Below are 16262 nucleotides of genomic sequence, written 5' to 3' on the forward strand. Positions count from 1 at the left end.
TTCTTCAGTTGGGACTTTACAGTAAAAACAAGGTCTACTGAGCTGCTGTTTTGCTTAGCTTTCTCTGACTGTTTAGACCTTCCTTGACTCACATCACAAAGTGGCTGAAACAGTATCTCCTTAGAAAAGGAAAGGGGGTGATACTAGTATGTTACAGATAGGAAGGAAGCCATGTGCTGGTCAGTCCCCGCACATGATGGCCCTGGCCCAGGACCCACTGCGGGGAGCAGTCAGGGCTGGTTCCCCGAAACACAGAGGAAGCTCAGAAAGGCCCCGTTTTCCTACCAACAGAAAAAGACACTGTCTGTGTTTTGGAAACAAACATCTCTGTCCTTCCTCAGGAGGGCTGGATGCTTACACCCATAGCTTCCTCCTCAGCTCTGCAGTCTCTATTCAGGCACATGAACTCACTTTACTGTCCTTTCCCTATGTTAACTTCTCTGCAGAGATGAGTTTTGCAAAAGCAACAAGTATTAAGAGCTATTACTCAATAACACAAAGAGGGCTCCAGTGGACCTGTTTGGATAGCTACTCCTAAAATGTGTAGTGGGAAAAAAAAACCAAAAAACCAAACAACAAAACCCAAACATTTTTCAAGTCTTCAAAGTTAATCTGAAAAAATCTACTTTTTCTTTCTTCTATTTGCATGGCAAGTTTAAAATCAAGTGATTGCCCCTGGGGTAGCGGTATTGATCAAGTAATGTAGACAAAAGAGCACTTACCAGCAAAGCTCAGGGGTGGCAGAGATAAAAATACTGCTCCTCTTTGTTCATCATCGTTACTGGCCTTTTCTGCATCTTCACAAATATCTGTTAAAAACTATTCTTGGGGCTTCATGCTTAATAGGAAGTAGCATCAGTAAAAATTCAGGCCGAGGACAACAAGGAAAGATGGTTATGATGAAAATTGCATTTGAAAACCTTCTCTCTTAACGTCACTGTGGATCTTTGCATTAAATGATATGAGAGGCTTAGGGCAATGGTGTAGAGACATTAATGGTTAATGGGACACGCTCTTTTGTAATTGCCCCCTGTCATTTCTGCAGTGTCCATGGAAAATTGTGAAGAGACAGGGCCCAGTTTACAATCCCATGTCAACAGATCTTCTCAAACTTGGAGATCATTTTTCTTTTTGAACAAATTGTCAAACTCCATTGTATTAACAAATTTACCTGGAGGGGCATCACCTCTGGTCGGGAAAAGAAAAAAGGGGCTACGGGTATTAAGTTACAGCTCTTAGGAAAGAAGAACAGTAAAGATAGAAAGCCGCGCCCTGGGACAATACTTTTGGCTGGTGTGAATGAAATTCAGCTATCGAGTAAGAGGGTTTGCCTCCAATGGAATTGATATAATTGCTCCCCCTCATTTACATCTGCTGAGTTTGGCCTGTTGGCTGTTCTGAGGAAAGTAAGCACTCAGAAGCAGAAGTGACATGGAAAAGAACAAAAAGAGCAAGCACCATTACAACAAGGTACTAAACAGCTCTGAAAGGCCAAGAGAAAACGGAACTTAAGAGTATCACTGAAAGCCTCATGCTTACAATAAATACCTTTAGTGCTCCAAAAGACACTTCTGGCACTGAGTACACAGGGACAGGCCATAATGACGGTGAGGCATTTTATTTTATTGAATAATTCCAGGAAACAATTCAGATCTGTTAAACATTACTAAAGAGATAAATGACACCAGGAATTGTATTTTCTAAAAACTTGTATCAGTATAAAGAACCTGTTTATACAATTGAGCACTACTATTTCCATCCTCTCATGTCGTACTTTGCTTTTCTGTTACCTTCCCAACCACAGTACCAAGTGCTTGTGCACGTCTGTCACACACACATATACCCACATGTATGTATGTATCTATCACTGCCAGGCCCACGTGCTATCTGGCTTTCCACCAGCTGCAATGGATCCAAATCTGTACAATACTAGTCATAGAAAAACATACACCTAGCAATACCCATGCTATGGTCTTATAAACAGTCTCACAGCACACCCTGCAGTGTTTCTTCTTTTATGGTTCAGCACACCATGCCTGCACCTTTTCCAGTCTCTTGACCTGCCATTTGGCCAAGAACTGCCAGTGTTACAATGAACAGCGCGGTACTGTCAAACATCCTCAAACTCACAACTCCTTTCACTTACAAACAGCCATAAGCCTCCCTCAGACTGTGTTGTACACGCCGTAGGAAGCGTTTTCAAACTGAACAGGCAGAAGAGGTGAAAGGAAGAAAGATAAAAAGTGCTGCGATATTAATGGAGTTGATGGAGCCACCAGCAAACCTTCAGTACCAAACAACTGCCACATGGTAAAGTCTAAAGGTGAAAGGTAAAGCTTTCTAATTGAGACAGCTGTTACTTATTTTGCCTTTGTGCCCATGAGCTACAATGGACCAAGCCCCATTGTTACTGAGTTCTGTGCTGAGGCACAGGTAGTCCATATCCCCAAAACTGAAGTAACTTTCCTCCTGCTTATACAGGTACACATCTCTTCTCCTCCCTGAAGGCTCCCTTCCACTCTTGGCCTGCAGGAGCCAAATTTAACACTCATGCTCCTAGTACAGAATGAAATCAACAACAGAGCAAATAATTACGTACACAAATGAGAGCCTGAGAACAGAATTACACTACATATAACTGTCTCACAAATCCTCGTGACAAACATCTAAGGAGCTTGAACTGTTTCCTTGCCTGCGGGGCCATAAATACTTCACTGCTGCCCTTCAGTAAATTCTGCTTTCATCTAATCACTCCGCTTCAGAACAAAACAGCTTTGAAACCTCAGTTTATCTGCCACAAAAAGGCAGTTTTATGAAGTCTTTTATAATCTATGATAATACCAGATGGTTTGAAACACTATTTGCTAGAAATATGAATTAGCAGGAAAAAAACCATCACTTAGTATCACATTTGAAAGGTTAACAAAAATCACTAACAGGAAAGGAGAAAAAAAAAAGTAAAAAAGGAACACTTGAGCCTGGGTCATCCTCAATTAGGAATGCAGTTCAAGGACACCAGCTAATGTTGCTCGAGGTCGGTATGTCATACTGGTGGCTGTCCATAAATTCTTAGTTAGCTGGAGTGTCATAGGCTGTGGAGTCTTAGTCTCCTCTGCTCTTGGGACTAACCTGGAGACACCAGGAGTATTCTTGGTACGCCTTAGTACCATGGAGAGAAATAGAACTTCTTTGACCCTTTCCTTGGGCTGTGAGTCTAGCTTGTGCCATCCTGTATCATCTCCCTGGGGCTCATCTGAGCAAAATGAAGCCTGGTATTCTGGCCATGTGGATACAAACTTAAATTACGGCAGCTTTAAATTCAGAGAACCATAAACACTTAACTAGTAGTTTTTATATAATTTTTTTCTTGCAAGTGACAGACGACTCCCAAAAATCCAGGGAAGCACAGACTGCAAATCAGAGGAGTTCACAACTTTACCACTTTTGATCTATGAAAGAAAGCATTGGGAACAAATGAAATAAATTCCTCTAATTTTTCATACTTTCCTGGGATGATCAATGACTTAGTCCAAGCTGTTCCCTGTTTATCCTCTGTGGTCCACATTTCCCCTCAGCACAGCATTTGATCAAATACCCTTGATCACTTTATGAGCAATGTTTAGAAAAGCTGAGAAGAAACTTGCCCACCTTGCTTGCAAAGAAAAAAACCCTCCCTCTCTCATTCTGCTTACACAGAACTTCCTTAAATAAAGACAAAAAATTAAGAGCTTTTAAATAAAAGTACTGAAATTGGAAGTTAATCCACATCAGGTGTTGCTTTAAAAAAACAGGGAGGAAGAGCTGCACAGGGTGGGAGTCAGCTTCCTTCTTAAATGAAGGGTTACTGTTTGACAGAGTAGTTATCCAGGCGTTATGCAGTGACTTCCCTCCCCCAGCTGTAAGAACATTATAAAACACAGTAGAAAATTATTTACACCTGTCAGGTGTGTCTCATTATTCAGGGATCTGGCACTGCCACCAGTATTTAATACTACCCAGTACTCAGCCTTCCAAGATCTCTTTTCAGATGCTTGTAACTAAATGCCTGTGAAGTGGGCATCACACAAGCATCCTGAAAGGAATTAATTATTTTTGCATTCTTCACAGGGTTTGGCAGCTAATAAAGCTTTAAAATCTCCACTGAATGTGGAGGTAAGAAATACTCAGTAACTAAATGTGGCAACGGGCCTATGGGAGACACAGTATGTGATCATACAGTTAAAGAGTGCTTTGTTGATGCACAACAGAGGTGGGTTAAAGTTGTATCAGCCAGGTTAATTTATTTCCTAGCTTTTGACCTCCGTGCAATTTTAAAGCTTTTTTTTTGTCCAATATAAAACTTCTTTTAATTTTTGAGGTACAGCTGTATAGCCAGGTAGGTAAAAAGCTTTAAGAGTTAACTCTTATTTTGGGAGACTGTTTTCTGTATTAGTTATATTCATGGGTAGAGAAAACAAACTCAAGGAACAAATTCAGATATTTATTTATGTATTGTTACAAATTTGTGTTTTTTCCATTAAACATATTTAACAGGACAACCTATTTGCACTCAGGCCTTTCAGCATTTTAATAAGCTAAAATATACACTTTTGGTGCCGTATAGATTATGGTCAAAAATAATTCTCAAAGACATACTGAGGGGACAAGAACTTTAAGCAAAATAATTCAAGCTGAAAGTCAATTCCCTTCAACAGTGGTTGCTATTTCATGAGATTATATTCTTTACACTAGCAAACTATATACAAACAATACCACAAAACTACTATAAATGCAAAAATGTAAAAAATATACATAAACATATACACAAATTGCTGTGTTTCTGTCTGAGCTACCTTACTATTAAGAAATCCAGTACAAATGCATGAGTTGTATTTATGTATTTAATTTGTAGTATCTCATTTTTTAATTGTAAACAAGATTCAGCATGTAGAGCAACTTAAAACAGTTGTCAGAAGCTTAAATCATGAGGCCTGGAGACCGAGAGAACTGTGCACACTAGGGATCCAAACTGACATAAATACCCGCACCTTTTCCAACAATGCTTATATTGCTGTGAGATTTAGGATATTTAAAAGATTTAGAAGCATTTAACTACTCTAAACAAATTCTTGGATTTCACTGTTTTACAAAATGCATACACTTCAATATTTAAAGTAAAATCAGTATCACATTTGCAGGTATATGGATTATGTTCAGTAAGAGTGTCTTCTTCATAACCATTTAACAGCTTTTTGGTTTAAGAAACCTTTCTGGGCAACTCAGTTAAGGAACTGTAAATGGAAGCAAGCAATGGATGTTCACAATCAACGACTTCACGAGAAAATAAAAACAGACACATCCCTTAAGCACATATGAACTCACTGGTGACTGACCTAATGCTTATCATTAGGCAAGTACACATAGGGTACACAGCATTGCTAAAAAGCTGTGGTATTTAGGAACTGTCAAAAGATACTGGAAAGAAAATGGAAGCTGCCTTTGCGTGGATGTGATGATTTGTTGCTCTCAGTCACTGCTAAGATTCTTACGAAGCATGGGTTTTGTTTTTTTTTTTGTTTTGTTTTGGTTTTTTTTTTTTTTTCCTCCAAAAGATGCTTGTCTTTTTCAGGTACTTCCCAGGGACTCATCAATGTATTATCGGAAGTGCCAGGATGCTTAAGAAAACCCAGGATGACAGTTCTGCCTATCAGGACAGTATCGGACTAAGTAATAGTAGTAGCAGTAGTAGTGTTAGTCAGTTCAACATTAGAGAATTTAAACATCAAACATGGACTGTGCCAGCTTACATCCACTACAAATATGAAAAGTGCTAGTATCTATAGCAAATGATTTCAGTGGAAAATTCAAGTACAGTAACATTTTTGCAATCTCCCCGTGCAAACAGAGAATACAGTAATGTATCCATAGGCTTCCATTTCCAGGAAATATATCCAGAGTCAAATCTCATTTTGTGTATTTTTTTAAGTGCTTGAAAACTCTTAAGAATATTGAGCAGAGCATTTGATTAATCCCTTCTCATACACGATACGTATTTTTTGATTTAAAACATAAGCCCCTCCATACAAGACACACTTTGAAAACAAGGTCCTAATGTAAAGACTAGTTCGGCGAGTTTTGTGGTTTGGGGGGTTTTTTTTAAACATTTCAGACACTGCAAGATCATATTAGAACTGAAAAACAGTGCAGAATATACATTCAAAAATTAAGAAACTGCTTGTAAAATGGAGAAAAATTTAAATCAATTTCACTGAAAAGGCTCAGTAAAGTGCAAGCAGTAAATGCAAGGGTTTACATAGTGAAAAGTGAAGTTTAATAAATTTGTACAATCTGTATTGCCGACAATGAGAGACACTCTATAAAAATGTTTTACCTTGACAGCATGCCCTCATACAAAAATATATTCTAATTGCATTGCAGTACAATCAGATCATGCAGAATTGAAAATGAAAAGAACACTGAAACGCCACTGCTCCTTTTCAGCAATGTCAAAAAGGAAGAAAATATGTAGATTTATACTATTACAGTATACTCCAATTAACTGGACGAACTGGACCAGCCAAAGTTACATAGTATGGTAACTGCAAATGAAAATGATGCATTGCTACTTACTTGCATTGACTCATCACCACTTCTGGAGAAGGCATTCAGGAGGTGCCAAATTGCAAACATGGAACTCATTCCTGTGCAAAATGCCCACGCTTTGAGCTCTCACTAAAGCAGAGCTCTCTAATTACTGGACAGAAGTATGAACTGCAGTAAGTATTTTTACATCAGAAAATATTTCATGTCATTAAATCTGCAGGTATTTGTCCTCTCAAAAGCATCTCCTTCTGCTTACAGCAAGTTGTTTAACTGAAATAACCATGTCTTCAAAGCGTACCACAACTTAGATGATTCCAGTGAATGAAAACAAAACTTTGTAATATCACCTGTCACCCAATGCAAGAATTTGTTTGTAACTGGAGTTTTGTTTTATGAAAAATAATAAAGCAGACTGCAGAAGTCTTCCCATCAGAGGGGACATTTTCAAATCACTTACCCTCCAGCCAGATTCTTTGGTGTTCCGGAATACCTAGTCTACTATCAGCATGAACAAGCAGTAACTATTTTCCTTCATACACTCCTTATTTGTCCTGTAAGGCCCATCAGCGAAGTTTTTGCTAGTGGCAGGTATTAAATAAAAGAGAGGGAAACTACTTCCTCATCACCCTTAGAGACTGAAGTTTGATCAATAGCACCTCATGTCCCTCTTTCAGTGGAGACTTTCCACGTAGCATATTTGCAGGATTTCCACTTACGACAAGCACAGGACTACGATAAACTTACGTTCTGGCTAGTCATCCAAAGCTGTTGAAATTCAAAATGAGTATTTTTCTATTCAGAATAGTCTTTACTCTTTATCCTCCAGTTTTTGCTAATACAAGGAAAAAAAGTTTATTTCTGCATAGCTAGTGCCAAGCCTTTCAACTGTCCAGAAACGGCGCAATGTCAGTTGCTTCATAAAGCTCTGTGGAGACCCTGGTCACCTATTAAACTGTAAATAATGTCAGTACCAACTTTGATTTTTTTTTTAAGTTTTGTTGTCTTTTTTTTTTTTTTAAATCCTCTCACCCATCCCCAGTTCAAATTAAATGACTCCAAATACTCATTGTCAAATAACTGATGATGCACAATTTAAATTAGAAATATCTTGTGAGAGCAGCAACTTTGCAACAATATGAACTTTAAATAAAAGCAGATTATTAAAATAAAGTCTCTATAGAATTTTAACTATGACATTATGAAATAATTTGGTTTTACTTTACTTAGGATTTCTCATTCTTACAAAGAACTGTTGGCCACAATAATATTTAACTGCTGTTTTCCTGAAGAATAGTTATTTTTAGCATTGTAATTAGTGTAACAGAAGATGAAAGTGGTTTTACATATAATGAGTAGTTTAAACAAATTTAAGACACTTTTCTATAGAATCATCATCAAATGATGCTCTTTTCAATAATTTGTTTAAGCTTCTAAACCACATAAAGGATAATGCACATTACATTTTATTCACACTATAAAAAAAGCACAATATACAGGCCATATCCTTTAAAGTGCAACACAACAGAACATTTCTGCAACATTCAGGTTCTTCAAAGACCCACAAAAGTAGGTATTTAATATTTAGGAACAACTCCTCTTCATAGGTGTATCAACACTGAATCTAAATTCTGAATGGTTATCAAGCTTGCCCTTGCTGTAAATGCCATGCTAAAAGCGATGCTTATGACCGCTAAATGATATTATTTTATCTGCTTCCATATTACGTAGCCTTCAGGTCTCTTGTCCAAAATGAAAGCGTTTATCCTTTAGTCAGTGAAGAGCATCTGCAGAGCCCTTTATTGAAGACAGTTCTTTGACTCTGCTTAGAAAACATCTTTAAAGTATACTTAGTTTCACCATACAGGCTACTGCTTCAGATGTTAAATCTACCAAGAAAAATATGGTAAACGGAATAGAGCAAGCATGTCTCTGAGTTGGCAGCGCATGCTTTGCTATGTTTGGCACTATCTACCAAATGTATTGGTAACACACAGTATAAGCAAGTACCAATTTGCTTTTCACTTCATAAATATTTTTGGTTGGATGTTTTGCTAATAACAGTTGAAAACCTCATTTGTTCCTGAGATGAGCATGACAAAACAAAGTGAGCTCCATCTAAAGCTGCCAACAGGACAATCTTCTGCGTTTCCAGCCTTGCTACCTGCCTGCTGAGCCAGATTTATAATCTCAATCCTCCCCAAGGCGCCACTTCTGAGACTCTTCTTGACGCACATCTGGCCTGATCTGGTTTCTCATTCCACCTAGAACATTTGAGGTTGCCTCTGTTGCAACAATGAAAGGTTTCACTACAGTTGGTGGAATTTGTCGGAGAACTCCTCCTACTGCTCCAGTTACTCCTCTGTTTTCATGCTCACGAGCAGCAGTCTCATAGATGGTTTGGGCTGTGTCCGTAATCCCCTTCGAGAAATTAACAGAAATTAGTTACACTGAAAAAGCAACCTCTCCTAATTTTAAGGGAAACTTAAACTGCTCAGCATTTTTCTTTGTGATTTGTATTATAACTGTAGTACAACTATACCAATACAAGTATGATTTAGTTCTAACGAGGCTTAAAATAACACCACTATGAACTTACAGATGAAAATATTTCACGTAACTTCTGGTGGCACTTCTTGTGCCTAAGGGAAGAAGCTGCGCGGTACTGCGAGCTAAATTAAAAAATGACAGAATTCACTGAAAACTCCCCAGCTGAGACCTAACTTCCTAGACATGGTATCAGGTGCAACTAACTGAAAGTACAATACAAAAAGTACACTAAAACCAGGTCAGCATTCTAATTTTTAATACACTGTCATGGTAAAGAGAGCTTTCACTTGTCTTAAATCCAGCATTATGCTTAAACTCTAACAACCTCAGAATTAACATTAACTGGAGGGTGGGGCGGGAAGGGAAGGATGGATGACGCAGGGTCGGAAATCAGGTTTACATGTCTCAGAACAACTGTAAACCCTCACAACCATAGAACACTGAAGTCCTATTCACACTTATCTGCATAACATTGTAGTTTATTTCTGCTTCTCTGATTTTTCCATGCAAGGTTTCTGTTGGTTTAAGATTACTGATGAAGACAGTCTTGTTCAAAACTTAAATCCCCTTCTTCATTTGGTCAGCTTAAACTAACATCTGATATTTTATTTGCTGTCTTAGGAAATAATTCTTAAGTTTGGCTAAGGACAATTACTTTTGCACTCACCTCTTTTACTACACTGTATGCTTTGGCTACACCTTCCCGTAGGTCTACTGGCTGATGAGCTAAACGATGGCGAGGGAATCGTTTGATCTTTTTTGCTTCAATAAAAGTAGGCCCTGGTGATACCATGTCATATGCAGTTTCTGCAGCTGCCTGAATATCAGGAGCAAATGCAAGATATATAAGAAGTCTTATAGCATCCGATCACAAATTTAAACTACTAACAGGGTGACATAACTGAAATAATAGAATTCTAATTCCACAAATAATATTCATTTACATCAGATTAAGGTTTTGTATAAGAACTTCTGGAATGGGTGCAGGTGTAACTATACATTAAGTTTCATAACGAAAGAATGAATGTTGTAGGTTTTGGTAGGGTTTTTTACCCCTCTAATTGCCATTCCTTCAAAGGCATGCTCTAATCTGTACAAAATGCTCAAGACAGAAATGGAAACATTTGATCAACGGTATGTTTTTCTTACAAACACACAAGCATACACATAATTCCACTCATGTGAATACCACCACTGTTTTTTTTTTTTTTTTTTTTTACTATATATGTTCAAGCTTAGGCACATATACATGTTTTGCAAAATTAGGTGGTAAAAGTGTATTTTCAGTATGTATTTTACATTAAGGAACATAAATGTATTAACATTTTAATCCACGATTACTTTAGGGTTAAATCCAGAAAGCTTCGTGTACATCAACATGATTAGTATTGGTTTTGAGGCATTTTTTTTGTTTGGGGGTTTTTTTGTTTGTTTTTTTTTAAATAAGCACAGATAAGCTGACGTTTTAAAAAAGTTAAGAATCTATTACTGGAAAACACACATGTGCGAAGAACTGATCTTTCTCGATATCGGTGATTTTTTAGTGCAGCTGAGTATTTTAGTATTAAACTGTACATTGTAATACATTAAAGACATTAAGAAACATGGAACAGCTTGGGTGTTCAGCAATATTTTAACACAATTTTCTAACCATTGCGTTTGATGCCATAGTTCTCACCTCACAGACTGCGGCAAGCTTTGCCCAGTCTGCCTTCCTATTTATACAGCTGCTTTTTGTTTTTTTAAGACACATTCCCAACCTTAAATATATAGTATTAAGATATTAGCTTAATATAGAACACTTACTAGCAACACATCTCATTTTATGTCTAACTCCAGAAGTAATACACTATACCTGTATAGTCTGAACCATTCTGTTTGTTAGCTCCAGTGCTGCCATTGCAGTGGAAGTACCAAAAGAAGCTGCTCCTCTTTGAAAGCCTCTTACAATACGGCCATCCTTTCGGTACTGCTCTATTGGTAACCACACCAAGTCTTTCAGACCTTGGACTGAAAATGAAGACAGAACACCATAGTTAGAAAGTTCTCTTAGATAAGCAGAATGCCTTGAGAGGAAGTGAAAACAAGTGTCAACGTTGTTTGTGGGTTTTTTTTTGTTGGGTTTTGTTTGTTTTTTAAAAATAATTGCCATATGTGTCTGAATAGAAATAAGAATTAACTTACCTAACTGCACTAGTGAATGCATAGGCCCTACTCCTCCCAAAATTCCTGGTAGCTGGTTTTTCTTTATATCATTAAGCCACTCACTGATGGCATACGAGAACAATTTATCCACACCTAGTAAACTAAAGGAAAAAAATTATTAATATTTTTTTTAAAACATACAATTCCTAATAAGACAAATGCATTACTCATTGAAGTAAACAAAGATGTCACTTAAACAAAAGGAAAGCTGTTTTCAAGTGTCATCTTCTGTTGCTGTTCGCTAACCCAAGCATTGCACGTGTACGTGCTTCATAAAACAGAAGTTCAAGACTGCATAATCACATCCAGTTCAACAGGAAGTAAACATACAACTAAAATTAAAAGTTTAGCACCAAGACTAGCATATACATTAAATACTGTCCTGAAAATAGATGTTCTTCTTGAACACTATATATTTGACAAAAACTAGAATCAATATTTGTAAAGTCAAAAAGTGTCTTGGTTTTTAGAAGTGCATCTTATCAGAGAATTTGCTTTTTGCTTGCTACGTTCAGTTATTCACCATAAACTTGTTCAATTTGCAATACCAATGTTAATCTACAATTCGATAAACTTACCCATGTCTGTAACAAAGTCTCTTCAGCTTTAATTCCGAGCAGTTTAACTGAGCAAGTCCAATAAGAATCCCAGCTAGTGTCCCCTGTAAGTGAAATATTTTGTTATCACATGAGTTTACTCATCCTGTACAATCTGTAGGTGAGAAATAATTTCATCATCTCAACTCTCATTGCAGGTATTTGTCTAAACTGATTCTCCGCCAGTCTCCCAAATGCTACTCATTACAGTGCTACAAATTATGTTACGTGAAAACTTGCAAAAGATGGAATCTGGCTTAATCGGCTACTCGAAGAAAAGCATCTGGATACAAGAGGGCTTCTTCAGAAATATTAAGATATAACAAATTATGTAAACATAACTCTGGCATTAGTGTGTTCCAGGCATTCTAAAGCTGCTATTTCATGTTTTGATTTCTTTGGCAGCAATGCAAATTCAAGAAGTCGCTGCTTTTACTTGTTCATATTTTCTTACTGATTTGCCATGACAAAGTACAAATCTAGTCGTGCAAACAGGACTTTTTGAGGTCTGCTCTGTAAACTCAGTATGATAGCCCATACATGTTTTAAGAACTATGAACATTTTTTTATTCTGTATTAGATTCTGCCATTGCCACTGAAGCCCATACATTACTAGACCGCAAGGGAAGGAAACAATGAGGAAAAAAAAAGACAATACTTTATTCCGGTATTAATGAGGAAGAAAATAAAATGCGCAAGTCTGGCATTAGATAGTGGTATCATCCTTTGAGGGGCACCACAGCTGTGTAGAAAGATTTCCAGCCAGTCACTGAGTTGACAAATGTGACTTTCAAGTCTCATTCTGAATTAATCATACCTGGAGGATCACACCTCCTAGTTTTCAAATTAAGAGTGAAACAAGGTTAAGCTTGACTGAAGGGGGGGGGGGGGCAGTTCTACATTTCTCCGGATCACATCAGTAATGAGTAGGGAGCATAAAAATATACCCCAGCTGGGGGGAGGGGGGGCCGGAGGAGAACAAAACCAAACAACATCAATTTTTTGTTCTACAGCATCAGCATTATACACAAACCTGATCCATTGATACATGTTTGCCATGGTAATCAAGCCGTATTGGAACTTCTGATGTAAAACGAAATTCTCTGGGATATAAAAAGGAAATTTTACAGTGAGAAACATGAAAAGGAAATAAAATTATCCTTCCAAAAAGAAACCCATGGTTTCCCATCCTCCTGGAATAGGATGCCATGCCCTTTGCTGTAAACCATAAATCCTCTAGTTATTGTGTTAGTACTTCAGAATAAGTGTACAAAATACAGTGGCAAATTCAGCTTTTCTTGGTTTATTAACATCTAGTCAACGTTAGCATTTATAATAAATTTAACAGTCCTGCAAAAGTGCTACTAATCTTGCAGGTGAACATCTTCCCTCAGTTTTCACAGCATGAATTTCAGTTATTAGAAAAAAAAAGTATGGCTAATGATGGTTCCGTGGGCAAAATTTAGCCCTGCAGCTGCAACTTATTAAAAAATTCTGTTGGTGATGTATGTGATGAAATAGAACCACAGTCATTCTCTCATAATTTGGCTCTGCACTGCTTACCAAAGCACACATCTGTTGTTAGAGGCACTTACGATATGAATACACAAGAAAAAACTTCTGCATAACAAGCTGCAATTTTTATAATCACTTCCTAGTCAGGACTACATTAGAGTTTCTCTTGCTGTATTTTAATCTCTTACCTCTCCCATGATATCCTTTTCCTTTATATACTCTCATCTCTGGTTATATTAGATCTAATTTACATTGTTAGACATAAGAGTACAAAGACTGCTCTTTACAATTATTTGTAGAACATCTCATTACTGGTTCTGTACATGGCAGAGCTTTAATTAATTTTATTTTCTTGTGCACAGGAGTGTGTAAAAGTTCATAAAAAAATCATTAGTTACCTTCCAGTGACAGAAACAAATACATTTGATTTCCACAATCAGTCAATAAACAAACAAAAATATGCACCTTGTCATAAGGTCTGAATAGTTTATCATCACACTTTCTTGAAACATTCAGCAGAACAGCTGCGTGTGACTGGAAATTTTGTAACGAAAGTTTACCTGAAAAATACTGGCTGATCACTGTATGACGTCACTTCTTGTGAGAAATGATGATCATCTCCATTAACCACATCCATAGAATCAATGCTACCATTTTCATTTGCTTGCTTGTGTGATGAGAAAGAAATGACTGGACTCGGGTCCTTAAAGCTGCTGACATGCCTGGGCAAACTACACGTAACTTCAGCACCAGGAGACTTTTTAACTAAGACAGGAAGTTATACACAGTAAACTGACTCATATTTTCCACAGTGATTACAAAAAGATTGTGTTTATACAATTACTGTGCTCTTAGTAAGCTCTAATGCTTATTAATAAGAATTACTAGCAGGACAATAATTAGATTCTCTTAGTAAGATAATATCTTAGTTCTCAATAGAAATTATTACAAAAAGCTTAAGTTGAGGTTTATGCATCAGCATTAATAATCCATCTAGTTTTAATGGCAGTATTGCAGGGTACTTCATTACCTATGCATTTCAGTATGACGTCTCAACAGAAATAGGTAAAGTATAGCTGCTAACAAACTCACAAATATAGTTAATAGAGGAAATATGCTTTTCAATATATACTGGTTTTTGCATCAGATGGTGTAGCTGATTAGAAGTACTGCTTTAACTGTATAGATACATTGTACTGCTTATTTATAATCTTGAACTCTGTTCCTTTCTCTAGGGGTTACACAACTTCAAGCTATTAGACAGACATACTCTTTTATGCAAGAGGCATTAAATAATGTATTTATTTTATCTCATAATAACTCCTAATATTATATACACAGTCCTCCATTTTTTCAGAAGTTCTTATTAAATACGCTCCAATTTTGGTGAAACCTTTTATACAATGGAGATCCCAGGTGTTGAAGACCTTTGTTGGTATTTCTAAAATACAAAACTAAAATACCCAAAGTTTCTGTGTTCTAACAAATTAGTTATTCATGTTGGGGTTTGGTCACTAACGTAAGTTCTTTTACACACACGAGACTCACATGCGCATCTATAGACATGTACACACGTTAAAAGAGAAAGAAGAAGCACTTTCATACTAGGTTTTTTGAAAGTATACCTTCAGGATCTGGAGTAACTAAGAGTTCTACTTCTGTAGAGAGGCTAGTGAAAAAATCCTTCAGGAAAAACAAGGCATCCTATTGTCAAAAATAAAATACAATCAGGTTAAAAAAAAAGAAAAATACCAAATTCTTTAAAAAATATTATCTACTATTCCAGCTCTTTATTTCTATACGGATATGAATCAAAACACATTTCTTCTTTTTGATCCTTTAACACATCCAGAAACCACACAGAAATCTAGGACAGAAACCAGAAAGACCCTCTTGATCATTACCCCTTGCTACATACAATATGATTTCATAATCTATCTAGCTCTGTCTTAAAACTCCAGGGTTTTCATCATCTCTACTCTCATTTTGGAGACTGTTCCAGAACCCAAGTGTTTTAATGGCTATAAACTTTTCTCTGATTTCCAATAAAAGAGTATTCAAGTATAGTTTATATTAATCTCTAATACTGCCAATGTCAGACAAATTATTCCAGATCAGCACTCACCACTGCTTCATTAAAATTCATTAATCTCTGCTGTTAATGTCTCGTTAATGCCTTAAAGTTATTACATCTCATTTTCTTTTTTTGACAGATGCATCACACTGGTGCTTTGTTTATCCTATCATTAGTGACATCTGGACTTTCTTCTCCTTTTTTGTTTCCAACCGATAAGCAGACAGCTTAAGTAGTAATAATAAGAATTTCATGCATTTAAGAACTGCATGCATTTCTGTGCTTCCAAGAAAGCTGTGGTTAATTTTACAGAAGTTGTAAAGGTGAATTTTGTTTAGGGTACAAAAAGATAACAGACTTAGAAAAGCAATCAAGAGGGAACGTATTTCCTCACTAGATGGCAGTATTTCCATGCTATTTTTCTATATGAAATTATTACAAACTATACAGAGTTCAATTTTTCTAACAGTAAAATGAAAACCTGGTCTCTAATGTGTGTTGAGGGAAACAGAAGGTAGGTATGGAACTCCTAACTGTACTCTTGAAAAAAACCCACATCTCTCCGCAGATGACAAATCAAGCAAGAAATGCCTCAACAAAGAGTAGTAAATTTAAATTTGAATGCACAAACATATGTAGTTTCCTTACTGGTGTAGGAAAAACCCCAACTGTTTCTTGAGTATATTAAAAATACTTTGCACAAAGGCTTGCTAAAGAAAGTAAAACAATTTCTCCCATTGCTG

General features: G+C 36.7%; 1 protein-coding gene across 2 annotated transcripts in view; it reads right to left on the reverse strand.

Moving 5' to 3' along the window:
• Positions 1-8029: 8029 nt before the first annotated feature.
• The window catches only part of ATG2B (autophagy related 2B), a 46586-nt gene continuing 38353 nt past the window's right edge, over positions 8030-16262 (reverse strand). For both annotated transcript variants that reach the window (XM_050898489.1, XM_050898490.1), the window contains 8 exons: positions 15071-15149; positions 14006-14210; positions 12964-13033; positions 11913-11995; positions 11314-11435; positions 10985-11139; positions 9797-9946; positions 8030-9000 (listed from right to left, as the gene is read on the reverse strand). In XM_050898489.1, the coding sequence (XP_050754446.1) occupies positions 8770-9000; positions 9797-9946; positions 10985-11139; positions 11314-11435; positions 11913-11995; positions 12964-13033; positions 14006-14210; positions 15071-15149 (1095 nt within the window). In that variant the 3' untranslated portion in view covers positions 8030-8769. The remainder of the gene's footprint in view (positions 9001-9796; positions 9947-10984; positions 11140-11313; positions 11436-11912; positions 11996-12963; positions 13034-14005; positions 14211-15070; positions 15150-16262) is intronic.

The sequence above is a fragment of the Gymnogyps californianus genome, chromosome 5 (assembly GCF_018139145.2).
Source record: "Gymnogyps californianus isolate 813 chromosome 5, ASM1813914v2, whole genome shotgun sequence".
In the NCBI taxonomy this organism is placed as follows: Eukaryota; Metazoa; Chordata; class Aves; order Accipitriformes; family Cathartidae; genus Gymnogyps; species Gymnogyps californianus.